At 41.8% G+C, this 13081-nt stretch overlaps 1 protein-coding gene across 1 annotated transcript in view; it reads left to right on the forward strand.

Annotated features, from left to right (window-relative positions):
• The window catches only part of LOC137633306 (beta-secretase 1-like), a 49693-nt gene that overhangs the window by 14973 nt on the left and 21639 nt on the right, over positions 1-13081 (forward strand). Inside the window, exons 4-7 of the mRNA XM_068365528.1 lie at positions 538-669; positions 1919-2087; positions 5026-5210; positions 6234-6347. Of these exons, the coding sequence (XP_068221629.1) occupies positions 538-669; positions 1919-2087; positions 5026-5210; positions 6234-6347 (600 nt within the window). The remainder of the gene's footprint in view (positions 1-537; positions 670-1918; positions 2088-5025; positions 5211-6233; positions 6348-13081) is intronic.

Genomic DNA, 13081 nt, shown 5'->3' on the forward strand with positions numbered 1-13081 from the left:
GACTCTCTCCTCTACCGAGCCGTAACGTTCCGGCCTGCCTTTTCGGCATCTGTCGTGCCTAAGGCTTCTGCGGTCGCAAGGCAAGTTCATAAGGCCTCTAAGTTTGTTTCCTATATAAAGAACAAGGGTCTGTATTCGTGTAGAAACCTATGAGAAATTTGGAAGTAATTTGTAATTTTCCTAATTGTACAAACCTAAGCTCTTTTCACAAATTTTGCCTACCATTTCCCACCCTCTGCAATTAAAGTGCAGCTGTTGTAAGGGAGCCATGCTTTCCCACTACCCATTAGTAATAACTGGTACGGTTGTTGACACCTCGTTTATAAAGTTTTTATAGCCATTTTTCAGCTTGTGATGTTATCTTCTCCTATGTAAAGAACTCAGGTTTGTGTAATGAGGAAAAATACAAAATAGTTTCAAATTTGTCATGTATTTTTTATTGTTTCAGGCTTATTTTTCTAACCCCAGGATTATTTATTATTTTGTAGTGAATGTAAATGAATTGCCAGAATTACAAGAGAATCGTTAACTTTTCAGGGAAGTTGGAGTGGCCACTTGGGAAGAGATCGTGTTCGGTTTCCTGCGTTGCTAGACTCTATAACTGTTGATACGGATCTGGCTCTCATCACATCATCAAATAACTTCTATGTTAATAATTCCCATTGGCAGGTAACTGCATGATATTTTGCTTATACGAGTTTGATTTAGAATGAATTTATAGCCTGAAAGGCCTTGATGGCTTATATTTTATTATATTTTTTTGCGTAAGATTATTAGTTTAGTGCACAAATGATTTCCACTTGAATATTGTAAATTGGGATACCATAGAAATTCGCATATTAGGGGATAATATTGTTAGTACTGTATAGTAAATACTAATCATGCATTGAGGGTATTACCTACTTACATATCGTATGCAGTCTCTTCATAGCTTATATATGACAACTCTATTTTAATATTGTTACTGATCTTAAGATATTTTACATTCATTATTCATTGCTTCTCATATAGTTTATTTCCTAATTTCATTTCTACACTGGACTGTTTTCCCCTGTTGGATTCCTTGGGCTTATAGCATCCTGGTTTTCCAACTAGGGTTCTTGCTTAGCTAGTAATTGTAATAGTAAGGCAATAGCAGTCAATTATAGAAGTTAATTACAAAATCGCTAACACTGCACCTACCCTCGCATCTTCATCACCAAATTTTATATGAAATACTATATCACACCTTTTAGGCAGACTAATACATTAAGTTAGCCAATAGCATTTCCTATCCTGTTATGAATGAGAAAGGACAGGGAAACTACCAACCCATTGGGATTACCATGTAAAGTGATGATTGTTTAAATATTAGGCAATACTGAAATATCTTTCATGTCCCCTTTGTCCCCAGCTGTCCCCTTTGTCCCCAGCTGTCTTTAGCTTGTTCTTCATTCTATTTGTCTTTATTGACGAAGATCAATTCAGTTAGGACTCTCTATGGCTTTGCCGCATTAGCCTTTTTCAATCTAGTCTTTTTATGGGATTTTAAGCATAAATGCTTTTCTTGAAATATCGGGTGATATTTTTTTTTATTATTATTGTTGTAAGATAACTAGCGACTGTAACTTTTCCAGAATTTTTAACATACAGTAAATTTATTAAATGTGAAGTAATCAAATGTTTGATCACTGTAAATAAAGTAAGAATTAAAGTCTTTTAAGCTGTTTTGCACCAATCACTACCTAGGTATATTGGCCAGACTTTAAGATTTCCAACTTATTTAAACTTGCTTGGCTGCAATATTCACCCTTCATTAAAAAAAATAATGCATTTTTCTAGCTAATGTTTGATAATAATGATAAGGAAATTATTGACTATTCATCCCTCTTGTGTGCCATAGATAATGTGACATTGATATAAAATAATCTTATTGTAGGGCATTGTTGGCTTGGCATTTTCAGCATTAGCGCAGCCCCAGGGTAAAGTGATTCCCTGGTTTGATGGTCTAGTAGCCAAATGCGATGTAGAGAATTCCTTTACTTTTCAATTATGTGGACCTTACAAAGAAAAAGGAATGTCCCGTCATCATGGAAAGCTAATGATTGGTATGTGGTTTTGGGTTATTGTTTTATCTCAGTCTTTGGTACTTTCTGTAAGAAACTGTATTTGTTCCAACATAAATAGAAACCCTAGTTCTTTATGTAGGAGAAGAAATCAGTGCATGGTGGTATACAGCTAGAAAAACTTTTAACAAGAAGTCAGCAACTGTTCCGATTGTTACCAGTAGTAGTGGGGAGAAGCACCACTCCCCCTGCTCACTCATACCTACTCCACTTTGATCTCAGCCGTGGTTGAAGACAGATGTCTCCTTCAACAATGGCTGGCTTTGACAAATGAAACTTTTACTCTTGGCTTTATTCCCGTTTTGACTTATTAGCTCCAATGGGATGTTGCCCTTGAGTTGGAGACTTGATTACATAAGTCCATTAACTGTTTAGGTTGGTTAAAAGTGAATACTAGCTAGCCTAGGGGTTCACGCTTGGAGAAAGACTTCCCTGAATTCTTGGATTTATACCCTTTATGACTCATTAGCGTATCGGGGATATTGTCTTCAAGTTGGAGACTTGATCGACATCATGACTCGATTAACTCTTCAGGTTAGCTAAAGATGAACAACAGTTGGCCCAGATGCTCATCTGTACCTCCTTGGAGTTAGACTTCCCTGAAGTCTTAGGATCAGAAGACCTCTATGAGGAACTTTCCATCTGTGTATGGTGATACGTAGACGAACACATGTTAGTAACACAGGCGAGCGTCGGTGAATGCTAGGGAATGCTGGCGAGCATCAGTGAAACCTGCCCTGCTTTAGCGAACATTGGCCTAGAGAGAGTTGACTCTTGCCTGTAAAAATAGGTACAGGTAATGTGAGAGATACCAATGCAAGCAACCTGGGTTGCTCGCAGACCTTCGTCAGGCATAAGAGCTCGCCCACTCACCTCACACCTCAGTAGAGCTTAATCGATGGGTGTGCAACACAGCCCATGACTTGTCTGCAAAACTAAGGTCTTTGTGAAGTACCCTGGCGAGTATCCTTATGTCAGCCGATCGGATGGGAACGAAAAAGGCTGTGCTTGAACTTGAACAGCAGTTTCTCCCTCGTATAAGCTTTAAACCATGAGGCGCAGGTCCCGAAAGGTTTGGCCTCACAAAGTTGTATGGGTGTTGGGCACAATATAGACAATAACCCTGAAGATTTATAACTTACAAGCAGTTTCTTCCTTCTAAGAGGTTGAAACCATGGAGCGCAGGTCCTGAAGGGCATGGCATCACAAGCTCCATGAGCTTTGTTGTGCCCCAAAGGTACGATGTAAGTAATAACCCTGAAGGCTTATAGCCATTTCTCCCTCGTAAAAGGTTGAAACCATGAGGGCACAACAAAGGTCATCACGAAGAGTTATAGTCTACGAGACTCGTCGATGGGAGAGACTGTAACAGGTGGTTGCTTCGGCGTTGGTGACGTTGGCGTAACATCCCCCGATTCGTTGACTGCCACTGCAGTGGAACTATTAAGTTCTTTCTCCATATCAGTTCTCGAGAATTAGATGATATTCGGTAGCGCATATTTTGAATCGGTGGTTGGGGTTCATAGGGTCAGGCTTTTTTTCAGACTGTTCTTGTCCAGTCGTCTGGACTTCCAGCCCCCACCCCTTATTTTTGGACAACGGGGTCAGGGGTTGGTTATCTTGGCTAGAAATAAAAGTGTTTTTAGTTCTCTTTCCTCAGGATTGAGACCTTTCTCCCGCTATCCTCTCTCTTGCCGCTAGGCTTGAGAATTAAGTAGCGTCAGTAGCCTTTGATTCATTATGGATCTTTTAAGGCAGTTCTTTTCTTCCTGTCTTTTCTACCCTAATTAAACAGATTTGATTTTAGTAATTTTCTTTCTGTTATTCTCTCCTTTGTCTTTTTGCGAGAATAGTGTCTGCTCTTATTTTTATGGCGCATATCTTGTGTCCCCTGTCTCGGGGCATCATTCTGACTCAGGGAAGGAGGAGTAAGGCGATAGGCTTCTTCGTTCGCCAGGGGAGGTATGTTTGCTTAACCGTTCAGTCGCCTCCTCCTATCATACTGAAGGGATTGTCTTAGCTTGTCTCTTTACAGGCGACGAGTTGCCCGTTTCTCCCTGCACCTTTCCCTATTTATGTTAGGGCAGCACTCTAGTCACGTGAACTTTTTATTGCCTGTCTCGCAGAGGATGCTTCGACTGGAGCTTGTCCTTCCCACTTTGATTGGTTTGGTTTCTACAGGCCTCACTCTCGACTGACCCTAGCTCTTACCTGGCCTTCTCTGTTGCAGTCTGCTGCTTCAGGTAAGAATTGTTCAGATTCAAGTTTGGTCTTTTCTCGCTTTATGCTTTATTCTTATCCTCCTGTTCCATTTAGAAAGGGGAAACTCTACCAATTTCCTCCTCCTCGTTAATATGGATAATCAGGCTAGGTAGATTATCCTACATGAAATTTATGTTAATAATATATGCCTGGATAATTTAGCTAGTCCCACTCATCCCTCCTCACTTCTGGCATTATACAACTGGAGAAAGAGTGAACTCTCGTTTTAGCCGTCCGTGTTACCAACGGCAGTATAGAATAGGAGGTATCAGGGTTGCCAATGTGGTAAAAATTTTGCTGTGTTATGGAGATTCAGGGCTACCTAAATTATCCAGGTAAGAATTGCATTGTAGGTTAACAGAACGCTAGGAAGGTGTAGGAAGATGATTGAATTGTAGTATGAAAGTGAGGTGACCTTTCATTGTATGAAAAACCTTATTTGATTGATTGGTTTATGATGAAATAAAGACATGAATAATGAATAGATGGTTGTTAAATATAAGAAATACCATTGATATAGAGGTTTTACACCTGCTAATCCACAATTTTTTTTTTCATACAATTGAAGGGAGTAATGTAGTGCAGTTGCAAAATAAAATTGTGTTTCTTTTAGATTTTTATTAAGTTCTACAATGTTTGCGTTTTATTCATCTTGCAGGATCAACCATGGATGCTTGTCCTCCTGCCACCGCAACAAGCCCAATCAGACGAGCTTGGTTTTATGAAGTCTTGGTAGTTAAGATGGCTGTCGGCAACAAATTACTTGACATTCCTTGCGTTAGTTATAACACTGATAAAAGTATTGTGGACTCTGGTACTTCTAATTTTCGACTCCCTTCTGATGTGAGTATGTGATCCTTTTGGTGCCTATTATTTTACAATAGCAGTGTAATTGTCAGTTTTATTATAACACCTGTCCCTTGCTAAACTTACTCCGAGCTTCAGATGTACTTTGTTTAAAATCGTGGAAATAATGAGCCCCCATATAATTATTTCTTTAGAACATGAATCTCATTTATTGAAGTAAAGATGCTGATATATCAACAAGAATACAGTAGTCGACATATCAAGCAAAACTTAGATCAGTCAATTAATTAATGAGGTAGTCAAAGGTGTGCATTATAAGGGTTTGAGGATAGTCCTAGGCCCTCATCTGACTGAACTATCACTATTTTCTGGCACCATCAAAATATAAGCTGTTCAGCTGTGCTTACCATAAGGTTTCCAATTACCTGAGGATTTTCACCATAGGTGAAATTCTATTTTGCATTTTTTATGTGTTTGAGATATCTTATAAATGTTCAACCCTCTCGAGGAAAAACCGTTTTTTGAAAATACTGTGGTATATAAATTCTAAATCTAAAGTAGTTGGATACCATAGTATAATACTATTCTACATTTTGGATTAGGTTCCTGCTGTAAGAAAGCCCTATAATTAGCACATTTTATAGACGTATTGGAAAATACAGACCAACTAGTCAAGAAAAAGGTTGGTAGCGTTGCAGGCTTCTGTTTCAGAGGTCCTGAGTTCGCGTCCCCGCCAGGACACGGATAACGTGAGACCTTCTACCGGGGGGTGCCTGGGGGGGAGGTTAGAGGGGTTAGAGGGGCCTAGTGATAGTCCCTGCTGGCTTATGGTCGCCCGAGCAGAATGATGTAGATCGTCTGAGTGGAGACCTAAAACCCGCAACTTTCACTTTTAAAAGTGGCTCATAATCTTAGGCCATAGTTATAGCTTATTCACCCTAGGATGCATAAGAGCACATCATCACAACGTTGATTTATGGAGCTCATTGATACGATAATTTTATTGAGAAAGTAGTTTCCTTATTTGTAAAATTTTGCTAAAGTAGTGGTTCTTTACAGGTTTTTAAAGTTTTGGTTTCATCGCTAAAAGAACAGACTTCAGCGTTGATCCCACCATTATCAGAAAACTTCTGGTCTGGCACCGAAGAAGTTTGTTGGCCTTTCGACAGAGAAGTAAGTTCTCCACAAACAGTACTGTAATTTTTTTCTAATATGTCATATCTAACATAATTTTTTACCTACATTTGTAGGTAAAAAACAGCATATGAAAAAGTTGTATAAAGTTTTTTCAGCACTTGTTTCACTTCAACTTGTATTTTTTTGTATATTTTTTTAAGATACAGATTTTTTTTCAAGGTAATACTCGTCATCTACCTTTATTCTGTGTGTGACCAAAGAACCAGGTAGATATTACGCAAACTAAGTGAGGTATAAAGCAAAAATGAACATCATGTTAGCCAAGACCATGCAAGCTTTTAAAGGTCTCTTACCTTCATAGATATTAGATTAAAAAAGCAGTTTAAATTTAATAGATATAATTCATTGCTTTACATGTGAGGTCTCTTCTTTCTTTCCCCTCCCTCTTATATCAGCAACAATAAATTCGTAGAAGAGAGAGGGAAAAAAGTAACTTCATCATGCAAGGCTAGCTCAGTTGTATATTTTAAATATTAAACTTAGCCGGTGAATATATAATAGCTGACGTCTCCGACGGCTCGACAGATTCCAAAAACTCGCTAGCGATCGCCATGAAGGTTGCGGGTGTGCCCACCAGCGCCGACTATCGGCCAGATACCGCATATACATGTAAACAGCCTCAGTTCTTCTCTGTCGGTTTCATCGACAAGTCGATTCCACTCGCTATTATGACCTCGAGTTTTCTACCGAATTGGTGAAGTACTTGGTTTTGGTTTTATTGCTTTCGCCGTGTTGGATTATTCAATACTATCCTCAAAAGAAATGCTTTTGAAAGGAGAGTAAAAGTGTTTTGCCCTTGCTTTTTTATCTCTGGTTTTTTCCATAGAGTAAAGATGGCCGACCCTTCCCTTAGTGTACGGAAGTGTGTTTTAGGCTTTTAGCAATTATTTTATCACGTTATAAATTATTGTTGATAATTATAGATTTTCCTCTATATATTTTATATCTCTCCCGCCTTTATTAGGCCTCTTCGATTAGCTTTCCATTTATACTAAACATCAAGATAAATTTTATGTTTTGTTTATATGCGGCCTTTGCCTATTCCTCCCCTAGTCCGAGATGTAGGCGGTCCTAACTTGGAAACCGAAGTTAAACAACGTTGAGCCCATTCAACTTTTATTTTCGTTAAGTTTAAATCATTTGCTCTGTAAGAGTTATGAAATGAATATTTTTTAGAAAATATTTTATGAAAGATTTTCTTTGAATAGTCTTCGTGCTGTTTTTTCAAAGATGAACTAACGTTTGGTTTATTTATGCTACGCAGTTTGCGCTCTATCGTTACGATAGAGAAAGAGAGAATCACGGTTTCACTTTGCAGAAAGAGTAAATCGATTTTGACGTTTTGTTCATTCGTCTTTCAAACTGAAGTGTTTTAAATACTAATTTAAAGGAACTTGTTAATTTTCAATTTCTTAGACCTTTCAGTTTTTTCCTTTGGTCAAATAACCTGTTTATTGACGAAGGGTGAGTGGGCAATTCTCTTCTGTGTGACAAGAGAGAGAGAGAGATGGAGAGAGAGAGAGGAAGAGAGAACGATCCGATCTTTATTCTCGTCCCAAGTAAGGAGTTTTGGAGCGAGTAACGTTGTTCTCGATTCAGTTTTTTACTCAAGTCCCAAGTCTCTGTACGGGGAGAAAGGATAAAACCTTTTTAGTTTTTATTCTCGTCCCAAGGCACTGTACGGTGAGAGATTGAAAACGTATTCTTTAATGAACTAGTGTTTAGTCTCCTCCCCAGTCACTGATCCTTTTTAACTTTATATATTTCCGTTTTATTCGATATATATGTTTACTGATTTTTGCATGTACTAATGTGCTTACATTATACGACTCATTTCGCAATTATAACCTTTTTATGTAAGGGAGAATTGCGTGCTTCAGGTAGAAATCAGTTTTATTCATGCCTAATGTGAAATTATTGAAAAATACGATATCAGTGAAGTAAGTGCAAAAAACAGAAAATCGTAGTGATAAAGTGATAAGTGCGCAAAGTGTTTTTAGTGTTGCGACCGAAGGTTCGTCTGTTCGTGCTTGTCGTTCACCTAGTCCGAGACCTCTTTCAGGCTCCCCTGCACCAGGGAGAAGTAATGTCGTAGGACTTAAGGGGACGAGAGGCTTTAACCAACGAACAGACGTTCCCTCTGTGGTATCGGGCGTGTCTCATCAAGATCGCCCCTACCATAAGAAGAGCGAGGCTGTTTTCTCCTCGTCATCCGAAGGCTTCTCGCAAAAGAAACCTTGGAGCAAAGTTTCTAGACCCTTAAAGCGGAAGTCAGTCCCTTCAGGACAGGTCCAGCGTCCTGGCTGTAGCCATGGGGACAGCTCTGACCCTTTGCAGTCGTCGTAAGACGGTTCGCCTATTAAACGCAAGCGTAACACGGGGTCCGAGGGTCGCGGTAAAGGCAATGTTTTGCCAACACAGACGTTACCGTCGTCTCGGCCCGTTCCGACTCCCGTTGATCCTAAATGGGTTGTCCTGCAGGACATGCAGACTAAGCTTGCCTCCCTTATGGAGAAGTATGACGTTGAGCAGGTTCACGATGAACCTTCGCTTTCGAGTCGCCGTTACGCTAAACGAGACTCTGGCCGTCAGCCGCCCAAACGAGCATTTACTCGTCCTTTTGACGTTATGAAACTTGATGTCGGTAGTTTGTCACGTCAGTCACGTGACTTGGATCCTCACTCGCTGCAGTCCCGTGTTGACTTTCAGCCGCTGCCGCAGCCTCGTGTTGACGTTCAGCCGCTGCCGCAGTCTCGTGTTGACGTTCAGGACGTTCGCCAACCAGCTCAGTTGCCTTGTTTTGACGTTGAGCGTCAAGCACCGCAGTCAAGGGTTGTTTTGACTGCTCAGTCTAGGCAGTCAAGGCAGTCTCGACTTGACGTCGAGCGTCCATCAACTCCTGTTGTTGTTGCTGGTCAGTCCTTTCAGCAGCGACATGACGTCGCTTCCTTGACTGCTACTGCTGCTCCTTTGCGTGTGGACTTTGCTTGTCAAGCATTGCCACCGCGGCAGGTCTCTCCTTTTCATGAGACTCGGCAATTGTCGGACGAGGTTCCTCCTGATGAGGAAGTTGCTGATCCCCCTCCTACTGATATTCCTTTGGGGACTTTGTCAGACGGAGAGGAGCCTAAAGCGGCTCAGCCCTCTATGGACTTTAAAAAAATCATGCTGATTTTTAAGGATCTTTGTCCGGACCATTTTGTAACTGCTGCTCCTCGTTCGCCTTCGTCAGAGTTTACACTAGGCCTAGCTACTTCGAAGCCGTTGTTTTCTAAGCTAGTGCTCTCTCGCTCTTCTAAGAGAGCTTTACGTTTGCTAGGCGACTGGTTGATCACCAGGAGGAGTTTGGGGGAGACAGCCTTTGCTTTCCCTCCTTTTAAACTGGCTTATAGAGCGAGCGTCTGGTATGACACGGGAGAAGTTCTCGGCTTGGGAGTTCCTGCCTCTGCCCAGGGAGACTTCTCAAGCCTCATAGACTCTCCCCGTCGCCTGGCCATGAGACGCTCCAAGATTTTATGGTCGGCTTCAGAGCTAGACCATCTCCTGTTAGGAGTTTTTCGAGCGTTTGAAGTTTTGCTGTACAATTATGTCATGCATGAACAAGGCTATCAGGGATGGCTCCAATGATCTGACAGCCACGTTCTCTGCAGGAACAAGGCTATCAGGGATGGCTCCAATGATCTGGCAGCCACGTTCACTGCAGGAGTACTTAAGATGTAAGTGCGCTCAATGTGTTCATTGTCAAGACAAACTTCACGATGAAGACTACCAAATCTGTCTTGGCAGCATTAAGGGAAGGCGACTGGATGGTCTCTCTCGACCTTCAGGATGCATACTTCCACATCCCGATTCATCCAAACTTTCAACTACATCTGAGGTATGTGGACGGGAAAGTAATGTACCAATGTCAAGCACTGTACTCCGACCTCATTCCTGCTCCTCTTGTTTTTACAAGGCCCTTGCAAAATGTAGCAAGCTTTCTACATTTTTTGAGGATTCAGAGCCTCCCTTTATTTTGACGACTGGCTAATCAGGGCGTCGTCATTATATCGCTGTCTGGAGAGCCTCTAATGGACATTAGACCTAACCAAGGAGCTAGGTCTCATAGTGAACGTAGAGAAGTCGTAACTTACAGTACCCCATCCCAGACTATTCTTTATTTGGGAATGGAGATACAGTGTCTGATTTTTCGGGCCTTTTCGTCTCCCGCAAGAATGGAACAAGCTCTGTTAAAAGTCCTTCACTTGCAAGAGAAAAACAGTTGCTCTGTAAGAGTTTGAACTAGCCTCGTGGGAACTCTTTCATCGCTGGAGTAGTTTATCTCTCTGGGGAGACTCAACCTATGCCCTTTCCAATTTCACCTAAACCATTGGAACAAGGAGAAGGGCTTAGTGAGTATCTCTTTCCCAATCTCCAACTCAGTCTAGACACGTCTGACTTGGTGGGACAGCAACATCAGACTTCGAGAAGGTCTTTCTCTTGCGATCAAGAACCCAAACCATGTGTTGTTTTCAGATGCATCGGATTTGGGTTAGGGAGCTCCACTGGACAGTCTGGAAGGCTCGGGTCTTTGATCCACGGATCAGAAGGAACTCCATTTAAGGCATGTAACATCTCTCCTTTGGCGAGGTTTGTGCAAGGAAAATGAATGTCTTGGCGGACGGCCTCAGCAGAAGAGGACAAGTCATCTCCATGGAGTGGACGTTGCATAAGACTGTGTGCGAGAAGCTATGGATGACATGGGGTCAACCCACCATAGATCTTTTTGCGACTCTCTCTGACAAAGAGGCTCTCGACTTACTGCTTTCCAGTTCCAGATCCAGAGGCAGCCCACATAGACGCTTTCCTGCTGGACTGGTCTCACCTGGACGTTTATGCCTTTCCACCTTTCAAGATCCTAGACAAGGTGCTGCAGAAGTTCACCTCTCACGAAGGGACCAGGTTGACATTGGTTGCTCCACTCTGGCCCGCGAGAGAGTGGTTCACAGAGGTACTTCAATGGCTGGTAGACGTTCCAAGGAGTCTACCTTTAAGGATGGATCTCTTACGGCAGCCCCACGTAAGGAGTCTTCATCAAAGCCTCCCCGCGCTTCGTCTGACTGGCTTCAGACTATCGAAAGACTCTCAAGAGCTCGAGGATTTTCGAAGGAGGCAGCCAGAGCGATTGCGAGAGCTAGGAGAGCATCTACCATCAAGGTCTACCAGTCGAAGTGGGAAGTCTTTAGAGACTGGTGCAAGTCATCATCCATTTCCTCTTCCAGTACCTCTGTAGCCCAAATTGCAGACTTTCTCCTACATCTGAGAAATGTTCGCTCCCTCTCAGCGCCCACTATTAAGGGCTACAGGAGCATGTTGGCGTCTGTGTTCAGACATAGAGGCTTAGATCTGTCCATTAATAAAGATCTCCAAGATCTCCTTAAGTCCTTCGAGACCTCTAAGGAACGTCGTATGGCAACTCCTGGATGGAACTTAGACGTGGTCCTAAGGTTCCTAATGTCTGACAGGTTTGAGCCATTACATTCAGCCTACCTGAAGGATCTCACCCTCAAGACGCTTTTCTTAGTGTGCTTGGCTTCGGCTAAAAGGGTCAGTGAGATCCATGCCTTCAGTAGGAACATCGGCTTTTCTACAGATAAAGCCACATGTTCACTTCAGCTTGGTTTCTTGGCCAAAAATGAACTGCCTTCTCGTCCTTGGCCTAAGTCGTTTGATATACCTTGCCTGTCAGAGATCGTAGGCAACGAGCTTGAAAGAGCACTGTGTCCAGTCAGAGCTCTTAAGTTTTATTTAGCTCGTACAAAATCCTTACGAGGTGGATCTGAGGCCTTGTGGTGCTCAGTTAAGAAGCCATCATTGCCTATGTCTAAAAATGCTTTATTGTATTTTATTAGATTTTTAATCCGAGAGGCTCATTCTCATTTGAGTGAAAAAGATCGTTGCTTGCTTAAGGTCAAGACACACGAAGTAAGAGCTATAGCAACTTCCGTGGCCTTTAAGCAAAACAGATCTCTACGAAGTATTATGGACGCGACCTTTTGGAGGAGCAAGTCGGTGTTCGCTTCATTTTACTTAAAAGACGTCCAGACTCTTTATGAGGACTGCTACACACTGGGTCCATTCGTTGCAGCGAGTGCAGTAGTGGGTGAGGGTTCTACCACTACATTCCCTTAATTCCAATATCCTTTTAATCTTCTCTTGAAATGTTTTTAATTGGGTTGTACGGAAGGCTAAGAAGCCTTTCGCATCCTTTTTGATTTGGCGGGTGGTCAAATGTCATTTCTTGAGAGCGCCCAGATTAAGGGTTTTGATGAGGTCCTGTTGTATGGGTTGTTGCCCTGGATACTTCAGCTCCTGGGAGTCTTTCAGCATCCTAAGAGGATGGCTGGGCTTCGTGAGGAAAGCGGACTAACAAGGCAGAGTAATCGTCAGAGTCAGCTTCCTTACCAGGTACCTATATTTATTTGGGTTTTGTTATGATATAACTGTCAAAAACTCTAAGCATATACGCCTATATTGTATTAATACTGGTCTCTACCCACCACCATGGGTGTGAATCATCTATTATATATTCACCGGCTAAGTTTAATATTTAAAAATGATATTTTGATTATAAAATAAATTTTTGAATATACTTACCCGGTGAATATATAAATTATAGGCCCTCCCTTCCTCCCCGATAGAGACCCAGCGGAATGAGAAGAACTGAGGCT

Source organism: Palaemon carinicauda, chromosome 42 (genome assembly GCF_036898095.1).
Source record: "Palaemon carinicauda isolate YSFRI2023 chromosome 42, ASM3689809v2, whole genome shotgun sequence".
Lineage (NCBI taxonomy): Eukaryota > Metazoa > Arthropoda > Malacostraca > Decapoda > Palaemonidae > Palaemon > Palaemon carinicauda.